The sequence below is a fragment of the Urocitellus parryii genome, chromosome 1 (genome assembly GCF_045843805.1).
Source record: "Urocitellus parryii isolate mUroPar1 chromosome 1, mUroPar1.hap1, whole genome shotgun sequence".
Taxonomy (NCBI): Eukaryota; Metazoa; Chordata; class Mammalia; order Rodentia; family Sciuridae; genus Urocitellus; species Urocitellus parryii.
This window is the reverse complement of record NC_135531.1, coordinates 247,133,056-247,150,833: the sequence shown is the minus strand read 5'-3', so window position 1 is coordinate 247,150,833 and position 17,778 is coordinate 247,133,056. Positions and strand designations below refer to the sequence as shown.

The 17,778-nt window shown below is 37.6% G+C and overlaps 1 protein-coding gene across 1 annotated transcript in view; it reads right to left on the bottom strand.

Annotated features, from left to right (window-relative positions):
* Plcl1 (phospholipase C like 1 (inactive)) overlaps positions 1-2,223 on the bottom strand; it is a 333,753-nt gene extending 331,530 nt beyond the window's left edge. Inside the window, exon 1 of the mRNA XM_026399338.2 lies at positions 1,509-2,223. Within this exon, the coding sequence (XP_026255123.1) occupies positions 1,509-1,832 (324 nt within the window). The 5' untranslated portion in view covers positions 1,833-2,223. The remainder of the gene's footprint in view (positions 1-1,508) is intronic.
* Between the last annotated feature and the right edge of the window lie 15,555 nt (positions 2,224-17,778).

Here is a 17,778-nt window from a genome sequence, read left to right as displayed (position 1 = left end):
CCACATGTAATATCTTAGAATCCAAAATGTACCCATTCCCTGTGATTTTTTTGAGCCTCAAAACAATATGCTTTTTGACTTGTATGTTTAAAAAAGTGATCATTCCCCTTTTATCTAAATTCACACCCAGAAGGGTATATTCCTTTTTACATTATTCAAAAGCCACAAAATAACAAAAAATAGTATGAATTATTTGCAGTTACCAGCCACCCACCAACACACACACACACACACACACTACTTCTAATATGTAAATCTCCTAGTTGGTTTCAAATTTCCTTGTGTCCATGTTGGGAAAAAACCCAAACCAGACTTGGAGCTAGGTGGATATACTGTGGGAGCATAGACTGGCACTAGCACTAGTAGCATAGGAAAAAGACATGTATTATGCAGCGGCTTCCCAGCTTAAACCTGAAGAAGCATCATGAATGTCATTAGCAGATGCAGTCATTCAGTAAGTTGAACAGTAAGTAGTTCCAGTTGGTCTTTCACCGCCATCACTGGTGTGTTGGGTGTGTGTGTGTGTGTAAAAGAGAGAGTGAGAAAGAAATATTATTTATTTATATAATATATATAAATATATATTCATTCATTCATACTGGCTGCTCTACCAAAAATCAATTTAATCTCACATGCACATACTAACATGCATTTACGCTAAGACCCTTTGCCAGAGCCTGTACCAATATTCTTACTCCAAAGTCATGCACCCAGAAGATGAAACCTCAAGCAAAGGAAACAAGCCCCAAGTGGAAGGAATACAGAAACAGGAAAGGAAAAGGGGTTACAAATTCCTTGCCAAATGAATGAAGAGAAATCCTGTGGGAGTGGATAGGGGGTCGGGAAGAGTTTTCCTGGATGTGGTGGTAACCACAAGGGTTGGGGAAGAAGCTTAGGGATTGATTGTTTCCGGTTGTGTCTTTTGCAGCCCAGAACTCTTTTGAGTTATTTCATCGTTCTTTACTCGCTGCAGCGTTCACTGAAACCTCTGCCTGCCTGCGGGGAAAGTCCAGGCTTCTTGGGATTTCGGGACCGTTTGTGTTGAGAGTTTTGTTTTGGGGGGGTTTGGGGGGGGTTGTTTTGCTTTATTTTGGTTGGTTTTGATCTGTTTTCATTTGAGAGTAAACTGTGCCTTTCCTCTGCTGCTTTGGAAAAGCTAATCTTTCGCTGGAAAGCTGTGCACAGCCATCCCGTGGGTCTTCCTCTATTCTGAGTCCTAAAGGTGGAAGGGAATCTTGCAGAGAAAATGAGGGAGAGCATTGCTCAAAATGCAAAGACGCAGAGCGGAACTTTTTCTCCGCTGTCTAGGGGGTAAAAAAGTCACTTCGGCTTCTCAAGGCCAAGAGCTGAGTCTGGAAACCTCCGGACTAGGAAGGAAGGTTTGGCAGTGAAGGAGGTGGGAGAAAACAATGCCGCGCCTGCGTTGCCACCGGACGTAGTACACCCTGCCAGAGTCCGTAACCCACATCGTCCCCATGCACACTCTGGGGTGATGTGGCTTCGCTTACCTTGATGATGCTGCTGCGCCTGGGGGTCGCTCGTGCAGCTTCCAGGAGGCCCGCCTCGCTGTCCGCTGGGGCTCCTGCGGGGCCAGGCAATGCAACCCCGCTGCGACGGTCCCTCATCCGGCCCCCAGCGGCCACCGCCACGGTGTCTCCGGAGGCGGTGTCGAGGCCCACTCGGGGGTCGTCTTCGCCCCCAGCAGAGTCGGGCGGCGCCGGACCCTCCTTGCTGACCGCGCCCTCGGCCATGGCAGGGCACGTTTCTGACTCCCCTGGAGGAGATAGCACGCCGGGCAGTAGAGTCCAGCTGCTGGGCAGAGGTGCACTCATGCACCAGGAGTCAGCCCTGCTAGACTTTGTTTCACCGTCCTGCGACGGTGGAGGGGGCAGCAGCAGCAGGGACGACCGCAACTTTCTGGAGAGGGAACATCACTCCAGCAGAGACGTCCTCGGGCTTTGATCCAGGAGGTCAGCAGTCCGGCGGGCAATGGCAGCGGGGGTGGGGAGATGATGTGAGAGGGAGAAGAGAGAGAAGAGGGGAAAAAGAGAGGAAGGTATCCGAAATGTGATGCAAACGCCCTCTCTGCACCAGACAAAAGGAAGCGGGCGCCCAGCCAGGCGGCCTCTGGAGCTGGGAAGTGAGCAGCCGAAGAGGGGCCGGAGCCGGGTGACTGCGGGCGGGCGCACCCGCCACCTGCCTGCGGACAGCCGCCCCAGGAAGTGCAGCAACGGCGGCGGCCTCCACTCCGCTCTGTTGTGACAGGGAGGGAGACTTGTTTTGACAGCCCGTGGGGATTGGCAGGCGTCTGGGCCTCTTAGGAGCCTTTCCTCGCCAAGGGGAGTTTGGCCCGACCAATCCTCACTGCGGAGGGGTGTGACCGAGCGCAAAGAATGGAATGTGTTCTGTAGCTGCGAGCCGGCCCTGCGGGGCTCGTATACTCCAGCAAGACTGCGCGCGCGCGTGTACTCACCCGCGGGCGCTCAGTGTACATTTTAGGAAGTTGAGATGTATGAAACCAGTCTTAAGATGAAACAAAATCCGGGGGTTATGGGTGGTGGAAGCGAGGAAAGGAAACCCTCCTCTGTAAAACAAAGCAATTTGGAGGAGAGGTGGTGTTTTGTATTAATGTCAAAGCGTTTGAGGTGATGAAGTGAAGCTTGGCAAGCTCTCGTGCCAATCCTTAGAAGTCCATTCAGAAATAAACTAGGGTTTACTGGGGCCCTAGAATTCTGGGCAGGGATGCATTCGTGCACCAGGAGTCAGCCCCGCTAGAATTAAGGTTCTATGAAAGGATTTTGTATTCACCAAAAGGAAACTGAATCAACTAAATCCCTCTGGAGATGACTCTTAACAAAGCACAGATGTAATGGAAGTCAGATAAATACAAAATAGGATATTTAGTCCCTATCCTGAAACATTCCACTCAACAGAATTTAACCTCCTTTCTATTATTCTATGTAAACATATTTTGCTAATTTCCACCAAGATAGAAACCAAGAGAAGAGATCTTTGGATGATGGATTATGTCTGAAATTAACCATAGAATGCTCATATGGAAACAATGGCTCTAAGACTCCCTGACAATTTGGAAGACTTGGCTTTTTAATTTAAAGGCTCTTTTGGTATTAAAAGCTATATTAAATTTATTTCAATTAATAGTTGAATAATTTAAGATCTTGCTTCTTCCTTACTCTGGCCAAGAACACAAGAAATTCTTCAGACGTTTAGATCCAGAATTTTGTCAGAATCCCAGAATTTTAAAGATGCATTGAAGACTTTAGGGACCATCTATGGCAGTCCTTTTATTTAGCAGATGAGAAGGCGCATGAGTCCTGCCTACTAGTTAGTTCAGGAGCTGAAATTAGAATCTGACACCCAACTCCTCCAGTAATCTCTTCACTGTTTTATCTGGCTCCTCTGAGGCTACAGCCAGCCAGATTTGCATGGGGCCCTTGGGAGGTTTCAGATTTGACATTTACCAACTTCTAGGGAAAACTGAGAAGGCTTGACTTTACCTTTTCTTTAAATATAAATGCAACCCAGAAATGAATGTACAATAGATTCGCAGCGACTTCTGGTTTTAGAGCCAACAGTACCCTCTAGTGAGAGTTTGAGAAATACATCTATAATAGCAAAGGTTTTTTCACCCTTGATATATAAAGAACCAGAGGGGAAACTCAAGAGTCCTTTTCAACTACTCTGCCTTTAAAACAGACAGAGGAAAGAAAAACAGGAGAGGAGTGCCCAGACTGAAAACAACCATACAAGTCCTTCATTTCCATTGTTTAGGAAATTCCCATTTAGGTTATAGAAAAAAACTTTTTACTTGCTATTCTCACAATTATAACCTATTTTAGGCTATTATTTTTCTTTGATAATCAACTATTACTACATTTGACTTCTGTATAGTTGTGTTAGTGCTCCATTTTTATTATTCAAATAAATATTCTATTGGTGGGTTGTCCTTTGAGAAATGTGAAACTTGTTATCTTAGTATTATCTTTTTCTATATATTAATAGTATTTACCAGGATATCATTATGTATATCATTATGATAAAAAAATTATTTTTAAAAGTATTAAATTTACCATCACCTTACTAACATTTAAGGTCAGTGATTTTCAAATAAGAGGCCAAAAAATACAGCTCATAGTCTGCAAAATGTTTTATGTTTCAACTACACAATGTCCAGTTGGACTCTTTATCTCTTCCCTCTCTAGCTTTTCCTCTCACCTTTCTGTGAAAGCAAACATACCCACACACAACCTCCGAATCCTTTGCACTCAACATCTGTTCATAAAGGTTCTTGTCTAATACATTCTGCTTTGAGAAAATAGTTGGACACAAATTATTGTCACCCATAATTCCTACCTCCTATCCTTTCACCAAATTATGCTGGCAATCACTGGACTGATAGATTGGAAGTTGGCATCTTGAAGGTGTGGTGTTGGTGGCAAGTGAAGAGAGAAATGAATAGGCAATTCAAATGTAACCCCCTCAGACATTTGAGGTCTTCTCTGGCCACAAATCTCAAGTTTCCCATACAACTCCCCACACATTCTATGTCACTCATATTAGCCTGCTTTATTTTCTTATAGAATAGTATCACTGTGAATAAACTGTCCTGTCCATGAAAATGTCTACTACATATATATTCTTTTATACTGACCCTTATCTGTGACTCACTGAAATGTAGGGTATAATCTCCATGTGCAGAAAGACCTTGTCAATTTTATTCATTGGTTATCTGCAGCTCCCAGAACCATGCCTGGCACATAGTAAGTGCTTCATAGTCCTGCAATTAGATAAAATAGCAACTGATAAAAAAAATAGTTCTGTTGCTTCCTTTCCTTGAGGATCCTAAAATTCCATTCTAGAGCAGAAATCAAAGAAATTTCAGAGAAAGCAGTTGTAAAACTAAAAGGGAATTTATAAATTGCAATACAACTGATAGGAACCTAGCAAGGTCTAGTAAACTTGAAAATGCTTAGTCCTAAATGTCAGTGTGGTCTTTTCAGTCTAGAGAAGTCTCTCCATGACCCTTGACTCAAGAAAATTTCAATAAGAATATTAAGACTTTCCATATACTATTAGGAAATCCCAATGGAGAGAAGAGTCATTTTGATAACTGTTTTCTATGTACCAGATAATCCTCTGTGAAGTATTTTATCTCCACTTTATAGATAAGGAAACTCATGATCAAGTTTCAAATAGCTGGCTTAAAGTTAGAGTCAAGTAAGAAGCGATCAAATCAGTATTTGAGTCAGTGACTTCAAAGTCTGTGTTCCTCTTGCTACACAGTTTTCATAAGATGTCAAGTCCAATGGTCATCTTAGAGATATATAGAGAAAAAAACACCACTCTTTCATTCTAGGATCACTCACTTAACATCAGCCTTTTCTCTGCTATAGTTTACATCTGAAATGTCCCCCAAAAAACCTGTGTGTTAAAATATAAATCCTAATTTAAAATTATTGGAAGGTGATAGGTAATGAAACCATTAAGAGGTGGGACCTAATGCCAAGTATGGTGGCACATGATTATAATCCCAGCAAATTTAGAAGCTGAGGCAAGAGGATTGCAAGTGAGAGATAAGCCTTGGGAACTCAGCGAGATCCGCGGCTATTTAAGACACTGTCACAAAATAAAATATAAAAATGACTTGGGGGGGTGTATCTCTGTGGTAAATTACCCCTGGGTTCAATCCCTAGCACACACACAAAAAAAGAGGTAGGACCTAGTACAAGATTTTAGGTTAAATGGGGAGTTGTGGGTCTCTTCCTGCCTCACTGAATCTGAGAAACTGATGTGACTCCATTTTTGAAAATAAATAAATAACAGCAGCTTCTACCTCAAGGCCTGTCCTAAGGAAGGGGACGTGACCCTTGTCCTTGGAAAAACCCACAGAGTACTCCTAAGCACATACCCACCCTGCTGAGTTGTTTGTCTATAAATAACAGGAGAGGTCTGTGGTGGTGTTCCTGACTCATTAGGTTAGGTGAAGACCCATAGCAACCCCCCTAGCAATCTCCAATCAGCATGAGACAGGGAAAATACCTGGAATGCCAGATGACCCCCAAGTAGTTTATGGTGGTTGATAACACGTTGGGAAACTATGTCGTTCAGACGTACACCCCTAGTGGCTTAAACCAATCAGTTCAAAGGAATCCCCTTCTTGTACTAACCAATCACCCCTACCCAACTTGTTCCTGCCAGTGAATGTGATAATCAATGTTAAGAGTTGTTTGATTTTCCCGCTGTATGGATAATTTGCTGTGTGATGTTGTGACGCATAGAGTATCCCCCTAAAACCTATAAAATCTCACTGAACAAAGGACCAGGACTCACTCCCTGGGACTGCTGCATTGGGAATGGTTATGAGTCCAGGCTTGAGCTTACAATAAAGACTTTTGTGTGATTGCATCAGATTTGGCTCCTGCAGGTCTATTGGGGTCCCATGAATCTGGCATAACAAATCCCAGCTGCCATAAGGTGAGCAGACTCCTAAACCACATGCTTCCCACCATGATGTTCTGACTCACCATCAGCCTAAAGCAACAGGGCCCATCCATCATGAACACTGAAACCTACAAAACTGTGAGCCAAAGTAAACCTTTTCTCTACAGAATTTGATTTATCTCAGATAGGTTACAGTGATGGAAGCTGACTAATATAACCTTTACATCATCAAGATGAAGTGAATATGAATGCTTCACTAGTGTGTGAAGACACATTTATCCTCTCGTCTACTTATATGTAAGAAAAATATTTCATTATTAAGGCCCAGTTCTCCTAATAAGTTCAAAGATGCATTGAATGTGACCAAAGAAGGATACAGCTCTTTCAGTTAAGTCTCATGCATCTTTATATTGAGTCATAGCCCTTCCTAATAGATATTATAATCATTTTGGTTTGCTAGTTCATGAAAACAGAATTTACACAGTAACTAGTAGTATAAATATTATATTAAATACAAATTCAATAAAAGATAATCAAAATTTTAACATGCCCTCTAAAAATTCAAGTTTGGTTGTTGTTGTTTGGTACAGGGGATTGAATTCAGAGGCACTCAACCACTGAGCCACATCCCAGCCCTACATTGTGTTTTATTTGGAGAAAGGGTCTCACTGAGTTGCTTAGTGCCTTGCTTTTGCTGAGGCTGGCGTTGAACTCATGATCCTTCTACCTCAGTCTCCCAAGCCACTGGGATTACAGGTGTGCACAACTATGCCCAACTTTTTTCTTAGAAAAAAGGTTCTCTAATATAAGCATATTAAAAAGTAAGTCAGAAATTTAGTAATTAAAACACAAAATCCAATTAACTTTTTTTGAAGTACAAATAAATGCAACTCTATGAAAATAGTTCTACAAAAATGAAAAGTTATCAATTGTTTATAATAGGTCTAGTTCCCCAGTTTATTGAATCATCAAAGTAATGAAAGGTGATAAGTTTAAGAAATATTACAGTGAATGTTCTTCAAAGCCTGACAACTTCTGCTTCTTTCAGATATTAGGAACCCTCTACTACCTGCAGGAGAGCAGAATACCTGTGCCACTGCCCATTAACACAACAGGAATTATCCCATATAGATCTTAAGGTTAAGATACACTATCAGGATCTACAGGCCAATCATCTGGGAACAGTCTGTATGTGCAGGGAAAATGTCTTTTAAAAGTAATCAGTGTTGATTTATTTTATGTGTATTAACTTATTTTGACATTGATCCTGGAGCTGAAGCCCATGTCGTGGTTATGTTCCCCACTCATGCAGAAACCACAGAGGCATTTATGAACAGTACCACTGATATAGTGTCATTAGGCCTCCATGAAGACTTCCCTATTTTATTTGACAACTGGGTTATTTTCCAGGTATAAAATTATAACAGAAAACTCTTCAAATCAAAAATATATCTGGGCTGGGGCTATAGCTCAGTGGCAGAGCTCTTGCCTGGCATGTGTGAGGCTCTGGGTTCAATTCTTAGTACTGCATATAAATAAATGAATAAAATAAAGGTTCATTGACATCTAAAAAATATTTTTTAAAAAATACATCTGATGTCTGGTGCTTTCAATGCAGGAATGAATACATAGTAATTTGCTCTTCCCCTCCCAACATCCCTGGTACATATCCCAAATCTAATTCATCTGCATATTGGTGGGGATTTTTTCCTCCAATTTATGCTTAATAAATATTAATAATGAACCCACTGGAAGAAAATACAAAGCCATTTCTTTCTGTAATGCTCTCCTTTTCCTTTTCCATGAGTATTATTCTTATACCTATTTTGTAAATTTTCTTGATATGCCTTTGTTGCATCTACTTCAAATCTTTTGAGAGGAAGAAACAGAGTGCAATGCATAAGTAAATGTAAAATTGTAATGCATATTTTAAATTAAAATATTAAACAAACATTTGGTTTGTCTTGTAAACCCTTTTTGCTCTAAATTTTCAGATATATAATTCTTTTGTTAACCATAATATAAATTAATCTGCTTTACAAATGAGAAACTGTAAAAAGTGAGTTCTTTCTTCAAGGAAAAAAAGAATCCTATTTGAGGCCAAATATCTAGTGAAAGCTGGATCATTAGTGTTTGCTCTGCCACTAACCCCTATGAGAATCCTGAAGTTCCTACCCTCAGTGAGTCACATAGGTCACCATGGATACAACCGCCTCTATCCTTAGTGTGAGGAGGAGGAGCAACAGCTGTGGAACCACACTTGGGATCTTTGCCTTTCTCTGCTCTATATAAATTGTACTGGTGAAACAGTTCAGATAATGTCACAATTGTTTTTGAAAGATTTTTTTAAGTATGTTACAGAAAATATCTGAAAAATTAAGCAGTAGCAAAGTACTGAAATTTAAACTGTGAAGTAGGACAACCAAGGACAAGCATTATACAATACTACACATAGTATAACAAGAAGACATAAATCTTTTCTTCGGATTTTCCCCTAACTAAAATGGAATTTCAAAAACTAAACTGATAGCTGCAGACAGAATTTATTTGGAAAACTCTTTGATTAGCATATATTTGAGCTCTGGGAAAAATACACAAAACACAATTGCATTTAGACTACCATTTCTAAAGAATGGAATATGTTTTCTGATTTTTGATGGTCACTACATTTCTCATCAACACACCACTATGAATTCTAAACTTCAGAAAAATACCTTACTGTAACTTTTCCTATCTTCAAAATATAGATTTGAAAGGTTTACATTCTGAAAATGTAAAGAGATGGTCTGTGATCTGTGACTGCAAACCAAAAGGTGTGTCTCTTATTCCTACACCCAGTAGATGAGAAAAACAGCATTTAATTATGAAAAAATAGCATACACACACTATTTTCTCTTATTTGTGTTCTTAATTATCTCTCACCAATCATTAATAATATTCACTAATGGTGAATCACATGCAAAAATTTCATTAAAACTCTTTGTTGTAAAGCAGATGTTTATACTAGAGATAGTAGGGATGTTCACTGATCCTCCCTGGAAGAGAGCTATCCATCCTCCTCCCACCAACAGCAGGCTCAGCCATTTAACCTGCTTTGGCCAATGAAAGATGAGTGGAAGGTCCTACTAAGCAGGAGCTTTAAGAGGCAACAAAAAACATGATCTCATTTTTCTCTACCACAAGATTAATCACTCACCAGATAAGAACTGAGTCCTAAGTTGAAAATGGCATGGAGCAGAGCTGAAGTAAATCTACAGTGGACATATAACATCAGTAAAAAACATATAACATCAGCAACTTTTGTTGGAAGTCCCTTGGACTTGGGATCATTCGTTACTGTAAACCTCCTATACAAATATGTGTTTCCTGAAAGCCCTATGTCTTCCACAACCATGCTATCAGTTCACCTGGCTAGATACTGTTTGATTCATATTAACAAGTAAATGTTCCTGCCATCTACTAAAATAATAAAAACTAAAAATGTTTATATATTCAATAAAATTGTGAATAGTTATTTCCATTTCTGTCATCTATTTTTCTCATTTCTTTCCTGATAGCTGCATAAATCCCCTGACAGTACCTTTCTTATTGGGTTTAGAAATTATAACATTACTGTGATTATATGCATATTTTTTGCTACGATATTTTCTTATCCTTTTTGGCCTGTCTTGCAGATATGTTTCCTCTTCTACTCACATCATCCAATACCAATTCTGATTCTCGTCTAATACTAATTAACTTGATTATAGCAACCATGTATTATATTCTAATGTTCACATTCCCTCACGTGGTAGCTAGAGGGTATGTAAAGTACAGTCTGACTTTCTGCTATTGTGCTTTATTGGCTTCCCAGTGCCAGCTGAACAGAGTTCTGCTACTCTGGCACATATGGCCATGGCTTCTGTCTACATTTCTGGCTTTACATCTCTTCCTTCAGAGGGCTTGGGATGTGGCTCAGTGGTAAAGTGCTTGCCCAGCATGTGCAAGACTCTGGAATCAAATTTTAGCACCACACAAAAAAAAATGTCAGCTAGGATTATCAGGCCACTTGAAGTGCACTGAACATCATGCTATTTCATGCTTTTATATTTCATGCTTTTATATTTTGCTTATATGAAATGCCATTCCCACCTCTTTTCACTGGGCTAATTATTCCTTATTTGAAATTCAGTTCAGATATCATCTTTACCAGAACACTTTCCAAATCATACAAATTACCTTTTACTCTCCATTAATACCTTTTGCCCCCACTGTACTATATTGATAAATCTCTTTTCATGGGCCTGCCTCTGCTTTAAACTTCATAATTCAGATCTTATTCATTTTTGCACACTGTGAACTTAGCTCTATAATGAGACATTCAATAAAAATTTCTCAAACTCAAAAGGGAAAGAAGGGAAGGGAGGGGAGATGGGAATAGGAAAGATAAAATAAATTGAACATATCTTTCCTATGTTCATATATAAATATACCACTAGTGAAACTCCACATCATGTACAACCATAAGAATGGGATCCTAATTAGAGTAAGTTATATTCCAATGTATTCCAATGAATATATAATGTGTCAAAATACACTCTAGTGTCCTTTATATATAAAAAGAATAAAAATTTTCTCAGAAAGCACTGGTTTCTCAGGAGTGTGGAAAGAAAATATTAGGACTCATTTTGATTTAAATTGATAATCAAGTAAATCAACTTTTTCCAATGTTCGATATGTGGATTCTATGCAGATTCTACTGGTATCCTCACTTGGTCCATATGTAGGTTAAAAAAGCATTTTTGAGGGAAGATTGCAACTTTCAAAACATGGAGAAGTCGACAGCTCCAATTCATTATCTGTTCCATGATTTCAGTTAAATTAATTTTAAAATTATATTGCATAATTTAAACTAAAAAAAATGGATGAATGGCTTCAATATTGCTGGAAAACATCATGAATCAAGGATAATTATAGTGAACATTTAAAAAATATCAGAGTTAATCCTTCTTCTGTGCCCACTACAGGAATACCATCAGCTACATTATGAAATAAAAACAAAAATAGTATACCTGACAAGTCAGCCCCACAAAATGACATTTTGACAAGTGAATGTGCACCTACTTCTGAAAACAACAGAAGGCCCTAAATGAATATTGTCTTAAAATATTAGTTAATGCTAGTGTGAAGCTATCACTATTAGCAAGACATTTTAATGTTTGCTTCATCTTTTTAAACTTTTATAGATAAATAAATATAAATGATGTGCATCCTCAGAAATCAATTGAATATGTCAAAAGAATGTGAGGAAGCCTTTGCAGAAGACCAAGGTTCCCAAGGTCTACTTGTATTTTAATAGGTCAAGAAGATGGCTAAAGTATTCACTGAACACACTGGGGATGAAAGGAATTTCTTTACAATGAATTAAGCTTTACAGAAAGGATGGGAGGGGACATAATGGTGAAAAGAAGATGAGAAAGAAAGCACTAAGAAGTAAACAGCAGCAAAGCAAAACCCTGAAGAAGAATTCTGATTCCATCACACCAGGAATCAGAACATTCAGGACATAAGTGCAACTCAGAATTGTCTACTTCCCTTGGCATTCTCCTACACTGGACAGCTACTTCCCACACCCATTTTCTCCAAAGAACAAAAGGGTAAGCTAAAAAAAAAAAACACGTAAAAATAAAATTAATCCAAACAAAAAATGAAAAAATAATTAAACCCAAACCAAATTAATAAATCCAGCAGGTCAAAGTAACTAGTACCATAAGGAAGCTGAGGCAAGCTAAGGTTTTTCTGAGATACATTTGTATTCTTTTTATTAATTTTATTTTATTACTTTATTAATTTTATTTTATAATAGCACATTTAAAATGAGATTTAACCTCTGTAAATTTTTAAAAATTGTTGATACAGTATGGACTATAGGTTAAGTTTTCACTGTTCTTATTGAGAAACAAATTTCAGGAAAGAGAGATGAGAGAGAGAGAGAGAGAGAGAGAGAGAGAGAGAGAGAGAGAAAGGATGGAGGGAGGAAATTCAGTGACCACTTACTAAATGTGGGCTTTGTGTTGGGACTATATATGCATTATCTCATTTAAATCTTACAATAGTCTCATGTGGGAGCTATCATCTTTATATGGGAGATGGAAAACAGATTATACAGCTCCTTCAAGAACACATAGCCAAGACAGAATCCAAAGCTCTTCCACTACCACTGTATGACTATATTACCTACCTCTTAAAACATGGCATTATCAAGCTTATCAACAAGTGATGGTCAATAAAGCTACTCCATATATCTAAATGATAGCTTTGAACTTTTGTTGCTTCTAAAACTTTTTAGTGCTTCAAGGAAATTCAACCTTAAGTCTAGATACATAACATAAGGGCAAATACAAATTAAAAGTCTTGAGCTGGGGTTGTAGCTCAGTGGTAGAGCACTCACCAAGCGCATGTAAGGCACTGAATTCAAACCTCAGCACCATGTAAAAATACACAAATAAAATAAAGATATTGTGTCCAGCTACAAAATATATTTTTAAATAAATAAATAAAAGTCTTAATTTTCCCTGCAGAAAATAAGGGAAGACCATTCTCCCACTCTCTTTTTACTTTCAGCATTCCTTTGTTTCCAAATATATGTAAATCTTAATAAAGACTAATAAGTCTCTTGCTAGCCTCACAACCCAGAATATTTCCTAAAGAACCTGGGAGCCAGGACTGGAGTTGCAGCTCAGTGGTAGAGCACTTGCCTAGTGTGAGGCACTGTGTTCAATTCTTAGTATAGCATATAAATAAATGAATAAAATAAAGGTCCATCAACATCTTAAAAATATATTTAAAAAAACAGGAGCCATGTTTTTGAAATGAAAACCACAAAGGAGATAGCTTCCCCATCTTCCAGTTTCAAGAGGAGGGTAAGAGCCTAACTTGGCTGGGCACCTTGCTCCCATCTGCAAAACTACCTTTTGTCATAAAAAGATTTTGTTTTTAAATTATGTCCTCAACAATAACCAATATTGATATTTTCTTGAGTGTATAACTAGCAGAGGATAAACTCATGTAAGATGTTTTTAAGCTTGTATTCATTAAATACAATGTGCTCTCTGGACTTTCAGTGTATACTATTAGGTTACCAGGTCCATGCTCCTAGTATATAGCCACTCCCTGTAACCTCTGAGATATTCACCCTAAAGAAAAATAATAGTTTGAATCTTTCCCAGAGTTATTCCATTTCTATAATGCTTTCCTTCAAGCAATAGTAACCTGCTTAATCCCATTGTGGAGAAAAAGTCATTTATGAAGTGAGTTCATAATCGAATACCCTAGAATAGTACCCAGACACATCCTTCAATACTAGACCCAGATGCTAGAAGTGCTGACTATTCTCAGCTGAGTCCCTTTCCAGAAATTGCCATCAGACATTTGCAGGTAAATGGATGGAAGTGGAGAATATAATGTTAAGTGAAGTTAGCCAATCCCAAAAAAAAAAAATACATATGCTGAGTTTTCTCTGATATAAGGATGCTGATTAATAATGGGATGGGGGAGCATGGGAAGATTAGACAAACTATAGATAAGACAAAGGGGTGGGAGGGGAAGGGAGGGCACATGGGGTAGAAAGGATAGTGGAATGAGATAGACATCATTACCCTGAGTACATGTATGAAGATACCAATGGTGTGACTATACTTTGTGCACAATCAGAGATATGAAAAATTGTGTTCTATATGTATAATATGAATTGTAGTACATTCTGTTGTCATATATAACAAATTAGGATAACAAAATTCCAAACAAAAAATTGCCATCAGGTAAAGAGCCCTATCTCGTCCAAGGTCAAGTCTCCTCCCAAAGAGCAGCCTATATCTATATCTGAGGAATATAGATGCGTATAGAGGGGAATGGATTGAGTGCTACAGATAACAGGATTTTGGGCCTTGAAGAACAACTCTGAAGAGCCCTCCCAGGATTGGCTAAGGCCTTTGTTGCTGTCACATCACAGTTCAACTTCTTCTGCCCAGTCCTTCTTCCCTTACCCCTCTCAGGTACTGTTCCCAAGCTCAGGTACAAACACAAACATACACACACACACATACACACAACCTCCTGCACACAGGAGGAACCCAATTTTCAACAGTCACCAATATGAAAAGCTTTCCAAATGTCAAGCAACTACTAATTTCGAGAATGTGATAGTAAAAGATGGGTTTCTTGATACCATTTCTATGGTGTAGAAATTATATTTAGGCAAGGCTGCCACTAGCCAATATAGTACCTTTAAATGAATTAGAAAACAGCACCCCCACTGAATGCACAGACCTCTGGGGCTATATGGTTCTGTGACAAAGGCTGGGTAACAGACTACTCACTCCTTTGGCATAATGGTTCATAGATGGTCTGCCTTATCAGAGTAAACCAAATCAACTACTCAAGGACAATACAGTTGCTGGAGAAGTGCGGCCAAGTGACAATTCAACTAAACAAATGTTTATACACAGTATTTGAAATGTTCTGCGTTGAAGAAGGACACTACAAACAGAAAAAATTGCCAAGACACCTAAGGGTATGAGAAATATTAATTAAAGTTATCATAATAGTAGTTATGAAAATACCTCAAGCCTCAAATCCAAGAAATAAATAAGAATAAAAAGAATTTTAAAGACAACAAAGTTAGTGGTCAAATGGTGAGAGCAGTTAAGATAAAGGGGCAAGCTGAGGCAATCACTCTAAAATTGAATATATAAGTAAACAAACAATGTGCTCTGGGTAATCATTTTTGCAATGAAGTCTTGCTGTTATGTATCTTATATTTGATACACAGTAGTTTCATTTATCTTAAGTAAATATCTGATCAGGTATAATTCAAAGAATTCTAAAGGCAAGAAGCTTCCAAACATAGTCATCTCCTAAAAACAAATGAAAATATGTATGCAATTATTTAAATCATGCTTATATAAATGAATAAAGAATCAATAAAGCTGCAGAATATGAAATAACATACGTAAATCAATAGTGTTTCTATATACTAACAACAAACCATTGAAAAGAGAAAATTTTTAAAAATCCCATTTACAAAAGTATCAAAAAATAAAATACTTAGGAATAAATTTAACCAAAGATGTGAAAGATCTATATACTAAAAATTATAAAACATTGATGAAAGAAATCAAAGATGTTACAAACAAATGAAAAGATATCCTTTGTTCATGGGTTCAGAGAATTAAATACCAATGGAATCTTTCAAAAAAATAGAAAAATTCCCAAATCTTTATAGAACACACAAAAAAATAGTAAAAACAATATTAAGCACAAAGAACAAACCTGAAGGCATAATTTTCTGGTTTCAAATATATTACAAAGCTGTGCAACAGAACATCACAGTTTTAATATAAAAACAGTCATGTAGACCAATGGAACAGGATTGAAAACCCAGTAATAAACCTGCATTATTTTATAGTCAATTGATTTTCAACAAAGATGCTAAGAATACATAATGAAGAAAAAGATAGTCTCTTCAATAAATGGTGCTGAGAAAACTGAATAATGAAACTGATCCTTACTTAACTCATACCACACACAACAATCAATTTAAAATGGATTAAAGCCTTAAAATGTTTAAGTCTTAAAACTATGCAACTGCTAGAAAAAAACAGAGAAAACTCCATGACACTGTTCTCATCAATAATTTCTTGGATATAACCTCAAACACGCAGGCAAAACTAAAGCAAAAATAATCTAGGCATGGTGGTATATTTCTATAATTCCAGATACTCAAAAGGCTGAGGTAGGAGGATTGCAAACTCAAGGCCAGTCTTAGTAACTTAGCAAGGTTCTGTCTCAAAATAAAAAATAAAAATGGCTGTGGTATAGTTCAGTGATAGAGTGCCCCTCAGTTCAGTCCCTAGTATTAAAAAAATAATACACACACAGGCACATACATAAAAACATACAAATGGCATTGCATTAAACTAAAAGCTTCTACACAGCAGAAGAAATAAGTAACAGAGAAAAGAGATAATCTATACATTGGGAGAAAATATTTGTAAATCATACATCTGATTAGGGGTTAATATGAAAACTACAAAAGGTACTCAAACAACTCAATAGCAAGAAAACAAATAATCCAATTAAAACTACCCAAAGGACCCCAACAGACATTTCTAAAAAGAAGATATATGAAGGGCCAATATCTCTCATCATCAGGAAAATTCAAATTGAAGCCACAATGAGATAGTACTTCACACCTCTTAGAATGGCTATCATCAAAAAAACAAAAAGTCAGGGTATGGTGGTGCCTGTCTATAGTCCTGGGAACTTGGGAGGCTGAGGCAGGATGATCACTTGAGTCCAAGAGTTCCAGATCACCCTGAGCAACAGTGAGATTTTTTTCTCAAAAAAAAAAAAAAATCTCATTTTGGGCTGGGAGTATAGTTCAGTGGTAGAATGTTTGCCTAGCATGCAAGATGCCTTGGGTTTGATCCTCAGCACTGCAAAAGAAAAAAAAAAAAGATAAAATAAAACAAGTGTTCAGGAGGATGTGGAGAAAACTTTGACTACTTACTGTTTTTAAGGTTGTAAATTAATATAACCATTTTGGTAAAAAGTATGTATATTTCTCAAAAACTTAAAAACAGAATTACCACATGATCCAGAAATTCCACTTCTGGATATAATCAAAAGAAGTGAAATCAATGTGTCAAAGAAATATCTACAATCCCATGTTCACTGCACAGTTATTCTCAATAGCCAAGATATGGAAGCACCCTAAATGTCTGTCAATGAATAAATATGGTGCGCACGCATACACACACACATACACACAGACACACACACACACAAACTCACACAATGAATGCTATTCAGCCTTTAAAAAGAAGGAAATATTGTCATTCTTGATAACATGGATGAACCTGAAGGACATTATGCTAACTGAAATAAACCAGACACAGAAAGAAAAGTATTGTATGACCTCACTAGTATGTGGAATCTAAATGAGTTAAATTCATAGAAACCCATATCAGAAGCTGGTACGGAGATTGGGAAAAGGGAAGATGTTGGTCAAAGGGTACAAAGTTTTAGTTAGACAGGTCACTACAGTTATAACAATGTTGTAATTTCAAAGTTGATAAGAGTACATTTTAACTCTTCTCACCACAAAATAAATATATATCTGTATGTATGTATATATGTGTATGTATATGTATATATACACACATATACATAGAAGTGATAGATATGTTAATTTGCTTGATTTAATAATTTCAGAATATATACACGTATCAAAACATCACATTGTATACCACAAATATATAAAATTATTATTTGCCA